This window comes from Macaca fascicularis, chromosome X (assembly GCF_037993035.2).
Source record: "Macaca fascicularis isolate 582-1 chromosome X, T2T-MFA8v1.1".
Taxonomy (NCBI): Eukaryota; Metazoa; Chordata; class Mammalia; order Primates; family Cercopithecidae; genus Macaca; species Macaca fascicularis.
This window is the reverse complement of record NC_088395.1, coordinates 136494397-136511091: the sequence shown is the minus strand read 5'-3', so window position 1 is coordinate 136511091 and position 16695 is coordinate 136494397. Positions and strand designations below refer to the sequence as shown.

The 16695-nt window shown below is 34.8% G+C and overlaps 1 protein-coding gene across 5 annotated transcripts in view; it reads left to right on the top strand.

The window, feature by feature from the left end:
* Positions 1 to 16695, top strand: part of ZNF280C (zinc finger protein 280C) — a 67285-nt gene that overhangs the window by 28436 nt on the left and 22154 nt on the right. For 3 of the 5 annotated variants that reach the window (XR_006695044.2, XM_005594561.5, XM_045383161.3), the window contains exons 6-12: positions 692 to 803; positions 3713 to 3883; positions 4029 to 4135; positions 9912 to 10135; positions 11491 to 11648; positions 12845 to 12945; positions 13713 to 13859. Coding sequence is in view for 4 of the 5 variants with exons in the window: in XM_005594561.5 (XP_005594618.1) it covers positions 692 to 803; positions 3713 to 3883; positions 4029 to 4135; positions 9912 to 10135; positions 11491 to 11648; positions 12845 to 12945; positions 13713 to 13859 (1020 nt within the window). In the remaining variant the exon portion in view is untranslated. The remainder of the gene's footprint in view (positions 1 to 691; positions 804 to 3712; positions 3884 to 4028; positions 4136 to 9911; positions 10136 to 11490; positions 11649 to 12844; positions 12946 to 13712; positions 13860 to 16695) is intronic. The other 2 variants (XM_005594562.5, XM_074029178.1) reach the window with 2 other exon arrangements.

The following is a 16695-nucleotide window of genomic DNA, read 5'->3' as shown; positions in this document are numbered from 1 at the left end:
GTAGGTTAGAAAAGAAACAGGGAAGAGTACATACTGTATTTTGATTTTTGTTTTCTGTAGATGGTTAGGGTGACATTAGAGTATATCAGTCAGGGGACCATATTAATATATATTTGATATCTATTCCTCATTGTTCTCTGAACATTGTACTGGGAACATTGTTCTTTGTCATTGGATATTTCCAAAAAATATGTTATGTGATAGTATCATTTAATTTATTTAGTCATTTCTTTATTGTTAGGCATATAGGTTTTCAATTTTTGCTATTATAAATCATTCTTCATTAAACATTTTCATTTCTTTAGCATAGATTCTTAGAAATGGAGTAGTTGGAATAATTGGACCAGAGAATATGAACTTTTTTTTAAAGACCTTGTTATAGACACTGCCTAAATTTCCCCGCAGAAAAGTTGTTCCAAAATATAACCTCTACTTTGCCAGTAATATTATTTTTACATTTTAACGTTTTATTTCAAACTGATTTTAGATTTACAGAAAAATTACAAAAATAATACAAAGTTTCCATATACCTCTCACTTAGTAGATGCTAATTTTGCCAGAGACTAATAATTACCTTTGTGTTTTATACCATATTAGTAATTGGATTATTAAGATTCTTTATAGTATTGACGTACAGCTAAATTTACCTCTATAAAAGTTCATGAAAAAAAATAATCATAACTTTTTACAGGATTTTACAAAGAATTCACAAGTTGGATCAGATAATTCTTCAGTTTTGCTGTTTGACTCGACCCAGGAATCACTACCACCATCCCAAGACATACCAGCAATTTTTAGAGAAGGTTTGGTTTACCACTCTTTCATAAAAATTATAAATAGAGACTTGTTGAATATACATATGGAATTGAATTTGTTTTGAAGCCCATACCTTCATGTTAAGATTTTCATATATTATAACATGGAATAGAGCTAATCATTCCTGAATGCCTTTCTTGGGTGATATATAAAATTGTGTTTAGTAATACAATATTTTATTTATTTCTATTAAGTTGGCTAGCACATATTCTTTGCACTCTTTTTCACTTGGAACCAGCCATGGACTGAACAATCTTAATATAATTTCTGTGAGTCAAGGAAGTCCCCTGATGCCTTAAATACTCTGTGAAAACAAGTAGTAATTATTTGGAAGACACTTAGTATGAGAAAAGGTGCATGGTTATAGTTGATTTCTCAATATGCTAATGTTTTTCTATTCAAATAAATGATGTAGATGTGATAATTAAACATGATTATAGATTAGTATTGTAAAATGAAAGAACTAAAGCAACAGTGATTTCCACATGGTAAGTACTCAGTAAATATACTTTGAAGTAATAATGGAAATTTTCCAGTTGAAGTGTTAGAGTTCTTTGATGTCCACCATAACAAAGTTCTTCATTAACCTAAAATAAATTAGTATGCCAATAAAGGAATTTTGTCTCATTGAAAAATTCTCTATAATAAAAGCAATTATTGTTCTCTATAATAGCTAGTTTAATATGTTTCACTAAATGGAAAGAGGAACACAATTTTTTTGAATATGTAATTATTTTCTCATAAATTAGTATATAACCTTTACCAAACCAAAACAAAAAAATTGTAGTCATATGAATGCCAAAAATATTTTCCCATTTTGATATTACTTGGTTTGATACTCACCTATCTAGGTGTCACTTACCTAGTTAGTAAAATAGCCAAGAACCAAAATAAACAGGGAGATAAAATAGTTGTTTTAACTCGGGTTTTGCAAAGCACATGATCTTTATTCATAGAAAAAATCTGAATTATTGAAGCTCCCAAAGGGTAAAGACAGTGACTCCTACTGTCTCTCTAAGATTAATACAGCAGAGAGTGGAACTTTGTCCTGAATGGTAAATAGGGTTATAGTTAATTGGAAAGATACAGGTTTAAGCCTTTATTCTAAAGATTTCTGTGGCCTTTATCAAGTCATCTAACCTCTGTATACCTCAGTTTTCTCACATTATTAAAATACTTTCGTTTTTCTCACATAAAGCAGTTATTCTCCAGACCTGAAATGAGCCATTTGGGTATTAAATTTTAATTCTTGGCAATCTCGGGGCTTTTTAAAGGCCCCCAAAAAATAAGTGGAAAGTGAAAAATGCATTATCAGTTATAAAGGATTTGACAATAAAGTTGTTAGAATAATAATCATGAATGATAATATGTGCTATATGTTCAGAAACATGATTAATGGACTCCTAAGATGATCATGGAAAGTTCTTAGAGAAAGTTGGATTTGAACTTGATTTTGAAGAATGAAGATAGGATTTTTATTAACACAGATAAGAAGAGTTGAGGTAGGGAACACCGCAAGCCAAACACAACAGAAATAAATAAGCTAAAGAGTCAGAATTTAAAACTATTGAACTCAGGTTGATTTTATTTAACTTAGATTTATCATGCTTAAAATAAGCATATTTAACAGTCTGTTTTTATTATCCAGCTGGTTGTATAATCAGTTGCCTAGTCCAAAGTACTAGCACTCGTTGGTTGTTCAGGTAACCTAAGCATCTCAGAAAAATGTTAGTGGTTACACAAAAATTAGTCTTAGGTGCCTTCAGTATAGCTGGCAGTAATTATGTGCTTTGAGGATGGAAAAAATCATTTCTGTTTAAGGAAAAAATCATTTTTATCTCAAAGAATGAAACATAGATTTAACAGAGGAACCCACTAATGTAATACTTATTTTCCTTGCATGTATCTACTCTAGTGCTTCTCCTATTAATGTAGTTGTGAGCTTTTAAAACATGACGTGCAGTTTTAGAAACCTTATCACAAAGTACAATTGTATATTATTTTCAAAAATCACTTGTGTTGGGTCTGGTTATAGCCTAAATAGCCCCACTTGTCTTGGGAATGCCCTGAATTATATAATCCTTTGGTCTTTAAGGTGATGGCTCTCAAACTCAGAACTATCTTTAGCAATGAAATTCTTACTCAAAATTTATGCAGAAATTAATAAAACGTAAAAGGGTTTCTTTATCTGACATACCCATTATATTTTCTAAGATAGACCCATTGGATTAAGGGGAACATACTTTGAAAGTCATCATATTAACTCTAAACCTTTTCATATGAATGAGTGAGGTATTATCATTCAAGATTAGTTGTTTCTACTTTGTATATAGGGAGTAAACAAGATAATTTAAACCACCTGTTAGGTTGTTAGGTGGAAAAAGAACCAATTTGAATTTTCCATTACACATCTTAAGTTTTTTAAAAAACATTTAAAAGTGTTTCTCTAAGCGTTTAGAATAAATTTTTTAAATATTTTACAAACTCAAATGCATTTAAGCATCTAAATATAAGTTGATGTGTAGAATTTCAGCTCAGAGTATTCTCTGTGCTGTAACTTTTATTTATTTAGCTTGGAATTTTTTGTTATAACTTTTTTCATGATACTTGTTTGCTTTATTTGAAAGCATTTTTAGAAGTTTTGTGTATAAAGTTTATTTTGTGAAGTAAAGATATGTAGTTCATAGTAGCTGTGCAATTTCTACTTGCTTATATAAATTTTAATCATTATTGTCATTTGTATGATATGCTTATTAAATTATATTACCTTTAATTTTGTTCCAAACTGTTTTTGCTCAATTTTAAATGTAAAGCCATTTTGGTAGCAGTTTTACATAAGCAATATTCCATACTGAAATATTTACAAATATCTTTCTCACTATTTAAATCTTTGTAGGTATGAAAAATACTTCATATGTATTAAAACATCCTTCTACTTCTAAAGTAAACAGTGTTACTCCAAAAAAACCAAAGACCAGTGAAAATGTTCCTCAAATAAATCCCTCCACTTCATTGCCTTTAATTGGTTCTCCTCCAGTGACATCCTCCCAAGTTATGCTATCAAAAGGTAAACATGAAATCTGGCATGTAAAAAAAAATATTATTTATACATACATTTTAGAAATGGTGATGAATTTTAAAACCATTATTAGTGGTCATTTAAGGTTTTAAAAAGATGAATCTGAGTCTTAAAAGTCCTTAATTTATTATAGGTACAAATACCTCATCTCCATATGATGCTGGAGCACATTACCTAAGAGCTTGTCCTAAGTGCAATGTTCAGTTCAATCTTTTGGATCCTTTGAAATACCACATGAAGGTAAAACTTTTTTCAAAATTCAGTTGTTAAAAATGTTTATAGATCCTTGAAAATATTAAAAATTAATATATAGTAAATGCTGGTTTATCCAGATATTTAGATAAGAAACCTTCTCATTGGCATTTCCATATAACTTAAGTTAAAATTGATATTCACAATGATTATATAAGATTTTAAAGTCCTTTCCAATGATGAAATTTTTTAAATTAAGTTATGGATAGAACTGGAGGCCATTATGTTAAGTGAAATAAGCCAAGCATAGAAAGACAAATGGATGTTGTCACTCATATGTGAGAGCTAAAAAAGTTGATCTTCCAGAGGTATAGAGAGTAGAACAATAGTTGCCAGAGGCTGGGAAGGGTATGTGTGGAGGAGTAGGGGAAGAGGAAGAGAGGTTGGTTATTATGCACAAAGATACAGTTACATAGGAGGAATAAGTTCTAATGTTTGGTGCAAAGTAGAGTGAAAAATTGCTAGGAGAGAGTACTTAAGATGCTGCCAACGCAGAGACATGGTAAATACTCGAGGTGATGGATACCTCAGACATCCTGATTTGATCATTACGTATTCTGTGCACTTAACAAAATATCACATGTACCCCATGATAATTTACAAACATTATATATCAATTTAAATTTTTTAATGAAGTTCATATGCACTACAGTGTATGCATATTGTATTTTATTTTTGTTTGTTTGTTTGTTTATTTATTTGAGACAGAGTCTTGCTCTGTCGCCCAGGCTGGAGTGCAGTGGCACAATCTTGGCTTCCTGCAACCTTTGCCTCTGCGGTTCAAGCGATTCTCCTGCCTCAGCCTCCCGAGTAGCTGGGATTACACGTGGCGCCACCGTGCCTGGCTAATTTTTGTATTTTTAGTAGAGACGGGGTTTTGCTATGTTAGCCAGACTGGTCTCGAACTCCTGGCATCAATTGGATCCACTGGCCTCAGCCTTCCAAAGTGCTGGGATTACAGGTGTGAGCCACCGCACCTGGCCTGCATTTTAATTTTAAATAAAAATAATGTACAAATTGGAATATTTTATTGACTAAATTATGCCATTCTTCAAACTTCCTGTAAAGCAGGTGTTTTATTAGGTGCTTAATCTTTTGTGTAAAGTAAAAACTCCTTTTGTTTAGCTTATTTTTTGCCCATGGTGACATATGCATGTCACATTACCCTAAGAAAAGCTTGTTTTTGCCCATGGTGACATATGCATGTCACATTACCCTGTGAAAACCTTAGTCTTACATTTTAATTTTCAACACTCAAATAAATTTCTAATGATGGAGCATTTCATATGAAATGATAGTTTTGGCCGGGCGCGGTGGCTCAAGCCTGTAATCCCAGCACTTTGGGAGGCCGAGACAGGCGGATCACGAGGTCAGGAGATCGAGACCATCCTGGTTAATACGGTGAAACCCCGTCTCTACTAAAAAAAAGTACAAAAAACTAGCCGGGCGAGGTGGCAGGCGCCTGTAGTCCCAGCTACTTGGGAGGCTGAGGCAGGAGAATGGCGTGAACCCGGGAGGCAGAGCTTGCAGTCAGCTGAGATCTGGCCACTGCACTCCAGCCTGGGCGACAGAGCAAGACTCCGTCTCAAAAAAAAAAAAAAAAAAAAAAAAAATGATAGTTTTAACTCAATCCATAATGTGGTTTATATAGTTATAAATGAATTCTAGCTTTCTATTAATATAGGAAGCTCTTGAAATTAGGTTTTAGGTAATTTTCACAGTACTAATGGAGTATGGGATTAAGGTAACACTCCACTTAAAATATTTTAGTAGATATTACAGTATTCTGTTATGTGTTTATAAAGATGGTCTGTATTCTCTTTGCATGCCCGATGTAAATGACAGGAAGGGGCAAAGGAGGCAAGAAAAAAAGTCAGTGTTGATTATATGTGGGAAAGAAGTAATGAGAAGAGTGCAAAACAAAGAAGAAGCAACTTAGAAAAAGGAATTGTTCACTATTTCAAAGATTGGCAAATTTTTATTAAAATTTGGCATTTTACAAAAAAAGAATTCTAAAATTCCAAATACAAACGTCTTTACTCTGACGCAAGACTGTATTGAGTCTTTTGCTGTTTCCACTTCCCTGAGTGTGTTTGGAAAAGGGGAATCCAAGTCTCACATTACCACTATTTTCCCATGGTGTCTTCCAGTTCTGTTTCATGGTGGTGTTCTTTAGGACATAGATGTATCCATCTTTTATGATTCATTGTGAGTGCACCCTTTAGCATTTTTATAGTGTCCTTTTTGTCTGTTTAATGCTTTTTGTTTGATATCAGGCTCACAACCCTTGTTTTCTTATTGTTTCCACCTGCCTGTTTTATTCTTTGCTTATCCTTTTACTTTCAACCCTCCCAAATCACTTTGTTTTTCTTCTTTCTTGCTTTCACCAGAGTTGTTTTTTCTTTTGTGATCCTATATGAAAACTTTTCTTTTAGAAGTGGAGCTAAACCCATGTATATTCATTGGTAGGAGAAATTTAACTGGGCTGATAGGTTTAATTGGTCTTAGTTTTGTCACAATGTTTTGTTATGCTTCTTTGTCCTTTTTTTTTTTTTTTTTTTTTTTAGTCTTTCACTTTGTGATTTTAGGGAAGTTTTTTCTTTTGTTTTCCACTCTACCTTGTTTTAGTATGTAGTCTTGTCTTTATTTAACACTTTATTTAGTATTTAGTTAGTATGTAGTCTTGTATTTTTGTAACACTTTATTGAGGTATGATTGACCTATAAAAATCTGTATTTAGTGTATACAACTCGATGAGTTTGGAGCTAAGTATACATCCATGAAAACATTACAATTTGTGTCATAAACATAACCATCACCTTCAAAAGTTTCCTCCTACCCTCTATTACCTTTTTGTGATATGAACACAATAGAAAATCTACGCTTTTAGCAGATTTTTTTTTTTTTTTTTTTTTTTTTTGAGACGGAGTTTTGCTCTTGTTGCCCAGGTTAGAGTGCAATGGCGCAATCTCAGCTCACCGCAACCTCCCCCTCCTCCTGGGTTCAAGCAATTCTCCCTTCTCAGCTTCCTGAGTAACTGGGATTACAGGCATGTACCACCACACCCAGCTAATTTTGTATTTTTAGTAGAGATGGGCTTTCTCCATGTTGGTCGGGCTGGTCTCGAACTCCCAATCTCAGGTGATCTGCCTGCCTTGGCCTCCCAAAGTGCTGGGATTACAGGCGTGAGCCACTGCACCCAGCCAGATTTTTTAAGTAATGTAATACAGTGTTGTTAACTATATGCACTATTCTATATAGTAGATCTCTAGGACTTACTCATCTTGAATAACTGAACCTGTGTACCGTTTGACTAATACCTTCCCATTTTCCCCTCCCTCTAGCCCCTGGCAATCACAATTCCACTCTCTGCATCTATGAGTTTGACTATTTTAGATTCCTCATGTAACAGAAATCATGTAATATTTGTCTGTCTGTGACTGGCTTATTTTCCTTAGCATGTTTTCCAGATCCATACATGTTGGTGCAAATAAGATTTCCTTCTGTTTTTACGGGTGAATAATATTCCATTTCTGTGTGTGTGTATATATACCACATCTTCTTTATCCATTTGTATATTAATAGACGTTTAGATAGCTTTCATGTCTTGGCTATTATGAATAACCCTGCAATGAACATGGGAGTACAGATGTCTCATTGGGATTCCGATTTCAGTTCCTTTGGGCGTATACACAGAAGTAGGATTACTGGATCATATGGTAGTTCTATTTTTAACTTTTTGAGAAACCTCCCATGTCTTCCATAGTGACTGCACCAATAAAATTCCCATCAACAGTGTAAAATGGTTCCCGTTTTTCCACATTCTTACCAACACTTATCTTTTATCTTTTTGATATAGCTGTTCTAATAGGTGTGAGGGGATAGCTCATTGTAGTTTTGGTTTGCATTTCCCTAATGATTAGTGATGTTGAGCACTTTTGCACATACGTGCGTGTTGGCTACTCATGTGTCGTCTTTTGTCTATTCAATTCCTGTGTCCATTTTTAAAAATTGAGTTGTAGGAGTTTCTCGTATATTTTGGATTTTAACGCTTTCTCAGATACAGTTTCTCCTATTTTTTTCTCCAGTTATTCTTAGAGAATTCTTCTAGAGAAATTCTACAACTGTAAAATATACCCAATAAATAAATTAGTTTTATCTCATTGGATAAAAAAGGCTTTTGTATGAAAGTATTCCACATTAGGATCAGTTTATATGATGTCTTGATTTTATTCATGAGGTAGATTTCCCCTTCAGATATTTAGGCATTCTAGATAGAATATGTTGAGATATTCAAAATGTAACTGATGCTTCTTTCTTTGTGTTCCACACATTTTCTAGCATGTTAAGTCTGGAGAATAGCAGGTTAGCTGTGCTCAAAGTCTGGTTCCAACCAGGCTTCACTTAAATATTACTGTGTTATTTTATAATCAAGTTTATACATAATGGCATATAAAACTACCTTTTAAGCTTTTTTTTTTTTTGAGACAGACTCTCGCTCTGTCACCCAGACTAGAGTGCAGTGGCACGACCTCAGCTCACTGCAACCTCTGCCTTCCGGGTTCAAGCAATTCTTCTGCCTCAGCCTCCTGAGTAGCTGGGACTACAGGCACACGCCACCATGCCCGGCTAATTTTTTTGTGTTTTTAATAGAGACGGAGTTTCACCATGGCCAGGCTGGTCTCGAACTCCTGACCTCGTGATCTGCCTGTCTCAGCCTCCCAAAGTGCTGGGATTATAGGCATGAGCCACCATGCCCGACCTGAGCTATTTTTTTTTTTTAATTATTGTAGATTCGGGGATACATGCGCAAGTTTGTTAACAAGGGTATATTGCATGATGCTGAGGTTTGGACTTCTGATCCTGTCACCCAAATAGTGAACATAGTGTGCAATAGGAAGTTTCTCTTCCCCTGCCCTCTTCCCTCCCTCCCAATTTTTGGAGACCTCAGTGTAGTTTCCATCTTTATGTCTATGTGTACCCAGTGTTTAGCTCCCACTTGTAAGTGAGAACGTAAGATATTTAGTTTTCTGTTTCTGTGTTAATTCATTTAGGATAATGGCCTCCAGCTGCATCCATGTTGCTGCAAAGGACATTATTTCATTCTTTTTTATGGCTGTCTGGTATTCCATAGTGTATGTGTACCACATTTTCTTTATCCAATCCCCTGTTGATGGGCACCTAGGTTGATTCCATGTCTTTGCTATTGTGAATAGTGCTGCAATGAACATACAAGTGTAGGTGTCTTTTTGGTAGAACGATTTATTTTCCAGTGGGTATATACCCAGTAATGAGATTTCTGGGTCAAATGGTAGTTTGATTTTTAGTTATTTGAGAAATCTCCAAACTGTTTCCACAGGGGCTGAACTAATTTACATTCCTACCAACAGTGTATAAGCACGTAAGCTGTATCTTGACACAGATGTGAAATGGGTGGTTTTGGGCCAAGAAAAAAATTATTATTAAATATTTACATCTAAAAAGAAAAATTGTAAAGAAAAAATATTAGATATATAAACATCCCTGATCTTAAGGTTTTCAATTTGTTTTTGAAGTTATTCCTTTATTAAGATAGTAGGTGTTTATTGTTTGAATTTTTTTAGAATATATAAAAATGGAAGCCACAATTTTGGTGAATATCTTTCTAGATACATTGCCAAGCATAGTTTTATATCATCTGGCCTTAGATGTAAACTCAATCGTTTTTTGATATCTAATCTTTAAAAGAGCTATAGACAAGGCTCATATTTTTTTCCTCTTTCAGCATTGTTGTCCAGACATGATAACTAAATTTTTGGGAGTAATTGTTAAATCAGAACATCCATGTGCTGAAGACAAAAATAAGACTGATGCAGAGACGGGAAAGTTGATCATGTTAGTCAATGAGTTTTATTATGGAAGGCATGAAGGAGTCACTGAGAAAGAGCCAAAGACTTACACAACCTTTAAATGCTTCAGTTGCTCAAAAGTTCTTAAAAATAATATTAGGTATGTAAATATTTATTTTTATTTCTGTTTGAAAGTTGGAATATGACAGATAAGAATATAGTATCTTTACTTTGCTGTGCCATCCTCAGTAAGTAATTATAATACTTTCTACTAAGAACAGAGGCAGATTATCATGTTGGAAAATTTTTGTTCCTTCTTGTATTTTAAGAGTTTGACTCCAGGATCCACCTAATTGTATTGTTTTCAGATAGTTTAAGAAAAGATAAAATGTATTTTAATTTAGGGGGAAATTATTTCTTTTCCCTGCATTTATTATTGAACTAGGAGGTTTCATGAAAAACTTATATTTTCTAGCTGTCTTTGAATCTTACTTTTCTTCATGTCACCAGAAGAACCACTATGCAGCATGACCTCCTTCATACTAACCTTATTTAAAGCTCAAATTTTTCAATTTTAAAATAAATTTCAGACATTTACCAAAACTAAAGAGAAGTGTTTTGGAGGTGTAACAAAAGATAAAAACCCAAACCTTCACAATAATTGCTATCTAAGTTGATGACATTATCACTTTGTTTCAAGATTATTTTCTTCAGTGATTCATAATTGTAAATAGTTGACCCAGTCTTAAAATTGTTTACATTGAATATGCTTACTTTGAAATTCAGCAAAAAGTTTTAGTAAGCCCTTTGAAAACGGTATGTCCATTTATATTGTACTCTCTGCTATTGAACATCATAGTTCCTTCTCTTCAGAAGCCTTTTAGAGAAGCTAAAATAGCAGACGGTAAAACTGAAAAACAGACGGTGCTACAAAGGGTACAGCCTGCTAAGAAAAATGAATAGTTTGTGCTAACAGTAAGCCAGTATAATTAGATAAAACAAAAGGTTCTTGTAATTATAGGCATTAAAATTGCTATTGCATGCATTTAGAAACCAAGACACAAATAAAAATATACCAGCAGTTTGTCTTTTGAAGCGCTGAAACCTTCAAAGCTTTCAAAGATTTGTCTGTTCCCTGTAGCTGCTTTTGGTGGTAGGGTTTCCGTCCTTTCAGTATTTTATTTTAAAATGTAAATAGTATTTTACGTATGGAAAAGAAGCCTGCTATTTTTCTTTGCAAAAAAAAAGTTTTAAATCTAAAATAATGATAAAGTGTTACAGCAAATTAGTGATGTTTCATACGACTACATTAATGGATTATTTTAAAAACAAAGATAAAAAAACCTTACTGAGCCACTTAATGAAAATTATTTAAAGTACACACTTTTCTAGAGGGCTTTCAGGCCTCGGAGATGTTATTTTGAGTAATAGAATTACATTTTTAAAATTTAGGTTCAGAGACTTTTCTTTGGTTATAAGTCTGAATTTTTGCTCTTATTGGCAAATTGTTTATAGGTTTATGAACCACATGAAACATCACTTGGAACTTGAGAAGCAGAACAACGAAAGCTGGGAAAACCACACCACCTGCCAGCACTGTTACCGGCAGTATCCCACACCCTTCCAACTGCAGTGCCACATTGAGAGTACACACACTCCCCATGAGTTTTCTAGTAAGTGAAAGTTTCTTTGGAATCCTGAATATTACTGACTTTGATCATCCGAACTGTGAGGAACCCTTAAAAATTCTGACAGAAAAATAAAAATAAGAAGTAGACTTTGTAATTTGAGGGCAAAATTGAAAAGAAAAATCATAACTTTTATAAACTTAGATTAAATGTGTTACTAAAGCCAGGTGTGATGGTGCATGCCTGTACTCCCAGCTACTAAGGAGGCTGAGGCAGGAGGATCACTTGAGCCCTTGAGTTCAGTACTCTAGATTGCTGTGATCAATTGCACCTGTGAATAGCCACTGCACTCCAGCCTGAGCAACATAGTAAGACCCTGCCTCTACAAAAAAAAAAAAAGTAGAAGAAAAATAATTGTTAAAATTGAAGTCCCTCGGTCGGGCGCAATGGCTCATGCCTGTAATCCCAGCACTCTGGGAGGCCAAGGTGGGTGGATCACCTGAGGTCAGGCGTTAGAGACCAGCCTGACCAACATGGAGAAACCCCATCTGTACTAAAAATACAAAATTAGCCTGGCGAGGTGGCACGTGCCTGTAATCCCAGCTACTCGGGAGACTGAGGCAGGAGAATCACTTGAACCCAGGAGGCGGAGGTTGCAGTGAGGCAAAATGGCACCATTACACTCCAGCCTGGGCAACAAGAGTGAGACTCCATCTCAAAAAAAAAAAAAAAAATTGAAATCTTTCTTATAAACAATTCATTAGTGGAAACTTCCTTGGCATAACATGCATTGTGTGTAGGGGACTAAATTAGAACACCCAGATTCCATGGTTTTCAAATTTGAAATCAATTGTCTTGATTTACACTTTAGACAAAAAGTAACTGCAAAGTTAGTTAAGATTTAGAGTCTGAGAAGCGAACAGATTTGGTTCAGATTCCAACTTTGCCTTTTACTACAACTGTGAGATCTCAAGCAAGTTACTTAATTTTTCTGTGCTTCTGGTTCCTCATCTGAAAAATAGGAATAAAAAATAACAGTACCTTCCTCGGTGATGTTACAAGAATTAAATAAGCTAATATATCCTTGGAACAGCATTACAGAGTTAACAGCTATAAAATTGTTAGAACCACATCACTATTACTTCTACTATTATTATTACTTCTTGTTGTTATGGATGTACAAAATGAATCTTTTTTATACACATCCTTAAATGGTATAATGTGTTTTTTTCCACTTTCAGCTATTTGCAAAATCTGTGAATTATCATTTGAAACAGAGCATATTCTTTTACAACATATGAAGGACACCCATAAACCTGGTGAAATGCCATATGTTTGCCAGGTACACATTTTATTATGTAGTTAAGTGTTTGTTTAATTTTCATGTGCCATGAAATAGTATTGTTCTTTTGATTTTTTTTGAAGCCATTTAAGTAAAATTAGTTACTATGCTAAAACTGAAGACCCTCTTCATTAGTGGAAACCCCCTTGGGATTAACTCATGCATTATAAATAAGGGGGTGGAGTAGCTTTTGCCTGTGGGTTGTACTTTGCTGACCTCTGCAGTAGATGAGGAAATGCCCTACTAGAGAAAGACAAATATGTGGGTTATCATATAGGGAAGATTGTAGATATGCTAGAGAAATAGGAAAATCTCTTAGTTATAGAAAACCGATTTAAATGCTTTGGGATCAGTGTTCCAGAATTTGAAGTGGCTTCCAGTAACAAGGAAGTGAGATAAAGATAAATTGACACTGGCATAGCATGGATGCTATTTAAAATCTGAAGAAGAGAGTACTCTGTTTTATATAGCAGGAAACTTTTTAGAACAAGATTTGGCAGAGCTTGAAAATTCGCATCAAGATAGGGGTGGTAGATTTGAAAAGAAGAGAGTCTTACTGTGTTTTGAAATATATGCCTAAACTTTGAAAGATATCTTTCAAATGTTATCTTTATTACTTGCAGTAATATGATTCTTAGTTGTATAGGCGGCAGAGCTGTACTAGTAGTACATGTTCTTCCAAACAGATGACCCGTTATTGCTACTTTGATGTAATTGCAAGAAGTTATAAAATTTCAAGTTAAACTAAGCCTTCTTTATATTTCTAGGTTTGCCAGTTTAGATCATCAACATTTTCTGATGTAGAAGCTCATTTTAGAGCAGCCCATGAAAACACTAAGAACTTGCTATGTCCATTTTGCCTCAAAGTTAGTAAAATGGCAACCCCCTACATGAATCATTACATGAAGCATCAGGTGAGATTAAGCAGTTCTTATTTGTTCATGTTGTCTTAGTGAAAAGATACAGATCTATATGTATAGATCTATAGCTACATCTATATCTATCTATAACTTAGAACATTGGTTAGATTTGTTCTGAACAGAAAGCAAAGTTGTTCCGAATGACACAATTAATTTATAATTTATGCTGAATAACTTGTGAAACTTTCACTTATTTTCCTTGCTTGCTTTCTGATGATGCTGAGACTCAAATAGTCAAAGTTCTGAAAGATAGCTAGAAATAGGAACCCCAAAGTGGAGGAAAAAAACAGAAAATTCATGAAACTCTTAAGTTAGATATTTCAGGACCTAAGGGTGGTGGGACTGGGAATGATTTTGGAGGTGCTTATCAAGAGCAGGAAAAAATAAGTTTGAATGGAGGAACGTAAGATTAAGGACTCATAGCCTTGTGTTTTCCTCTTTGTCTTGAAATCTTATTTCTACTTTCTAGCCCACTTTTTATTATGAGACATGTGGTTGTCATCAGTGACCCAGAATTAACTTTTGTAGCAGCCATTAACAAAGGAAACACCAAGAACACTTATGACCAGATATGTGAACTACACCGGAGAACTATATTTGGGTTGTAACTTACTTCCTTTGTGACTTTTGCCAGTTCTGCTATATAATTTCTGGGATACCAGTATTGATGCTTGCATCTTTCCCTTGAATTCTGATTTTATGCTTACTGATTCTTTTCCCCAATTAGAGCATCCTGTGGGCTGAAAACTTTGATGAAACAGTGGGCCTATTCTTGAGTGTTTGAAACAGCAATAGTGCCTTTGCCAAAAATCAGAAGTTAATGGATTTACTAAATCTGGTCATGTAATCGAGTTTTACCTCCTCACTGATCAGCTCATTACATTTTCTTAGTATTAATTGCATTGTCTCGGCAAGTTCATTCAGCACTGGCACTAACGTGGCCCGTGATTGTAGTCGTTGGATGATCATGAAATCAACTTGTAGTTAATTGGAAAAAAAGTCATAAAAATAGAATTTCCAAATACATTCAGATTACCTGTGTTATGACTTAGATGGTATCAGTGTCTTTTTTTTTTTATCCCGGTAGGCCATCTCACCCTTAAAAACCTTTGGCAAAATCTTTCTAGGGTTTCCCCCAACAGTGTTCACTCAAATCTTAGTAAGTGTTTCCCTCTTAACTTGTTCCTAGTGAAAGAAATTTAGTGAATGGCTGGATTTACAAAATTCATAGGGATGTTTTTTCTTTATTTTTAAAAACAAGACTTTTCAGAGCTTTCAATATGCTAATATTGTAAATCTCTAAGCAAGGGACATAGTATGTAATGGTCCTCAAACATTTTTAACCTTTGAGCCCTTTATTTGCACAGTACCTATTAACATTTCTTGAGGTATAGAGTTTGGGAAACACTATTCTTGGTGGTCTGTATTTCGTTTTTTGGCCTTCAATTTTGAAAAGAAGAATGGAACATAAAGCAGTATCTCTGACTGTCTAATTATAGGTCTTCTAACATACTTCTTTCACCTATGCTTTACTAAGCTCTAGAGTGATATACATGTAGATTCGAAAAGAGTGATAACATGCTTAGAAAGGTAAGAAAGACACAGTGAACCCACTTTGTGAGCTGTGTCTCATAAGTGGTTTATCTGATCTGTAGTCATTCTTCATACCCTAAATTGTATGCCTTAACTTACTGTATGTATTGGAAAGAGTTACCCAACAGGTCTGAGTTGCTCAAATATTGCACAATTTCAGAAGTGCCTGCTTGTGTAAGTGCCCCTTGGCTAAATCTTAGAAATTGAGCTCCTTAAATGTTCTTAATTGATAAGAGTGTTTTACATGCCTGGAACCTTGAGCCATGTTGTAACAGTTTGTCAAGAAAATTTACACCAAAAAAATACGGTTATGGTGACCACTTGCTTTTCTTGCAGTGGAGGGAGTCGTCTGAAAATTTGGTGGCTTACCCCCATGAAAAACCTAAGCTCTTAGACTCAAGAGAGCTTTCCCATTAAGCAACACTTTATAGGTGTTGCTGCAGTTCAGTGCTGAGGGATTATATGCATATTGCTGCAGTTCATTGCTGAGGGATTAAGTGTGTCCTGTGTGACTCCACTGGAATGGAACTCTTAGAAGTTGGCACCTGGTAATCCTCTAGAAGCTATCCAGTGCATCATTTTCCTTTATTAATCCTGCTCTGTACCCTTACACTGTACTAAAACATAGCCGTGAGTATAACAGTGTCTTAAGTCCTATCGATCCTTCTGCTGAATCATCACATCTGGGAGTAGTCTTAGGGACCACTGAGGTGCCACAGGTGCTATCTTAGTCTGTTTGAGCTGCTATAACATGCTATTATACCACTGACTGGGAAGCTTAAACAACAAGAACTTATTTCTCTCTGTTCTAGAGGCTGTAAAGTCCAAGATCAGGGCACCAGCTGTTCAGTGTCTGGTGACGACCTGCTTCCTTGTTCATAGATGGCCATATTCTCACTATCTCTTCCCATGGGGGAAGGGGTGGAGAGAGCTCTCTGGGGTCCCTTTTATAAGGATGCTAATCCCATTATGACAGCTCCACCATCATAATCTAAATACTTTCCAAAGGCTCCACCTCCCAATACCATTACATTGGAAATTAGGATTTTACCATATGAATTGGGGGGCGGGGAGGGGGGGCACAAGCATTCAGTCCATTTCAGGTGCTCAATTTTTTTTGTTAAGTTTGGAGTACCTAAAGAGTAGGCAGTCAGCAGTGAAGAGGTAAGATTCTATTGATGAGGATCATCAGGCTTCTCTGAAGGTATTTGCAGTTTGCATAATTATTCACAAAAGA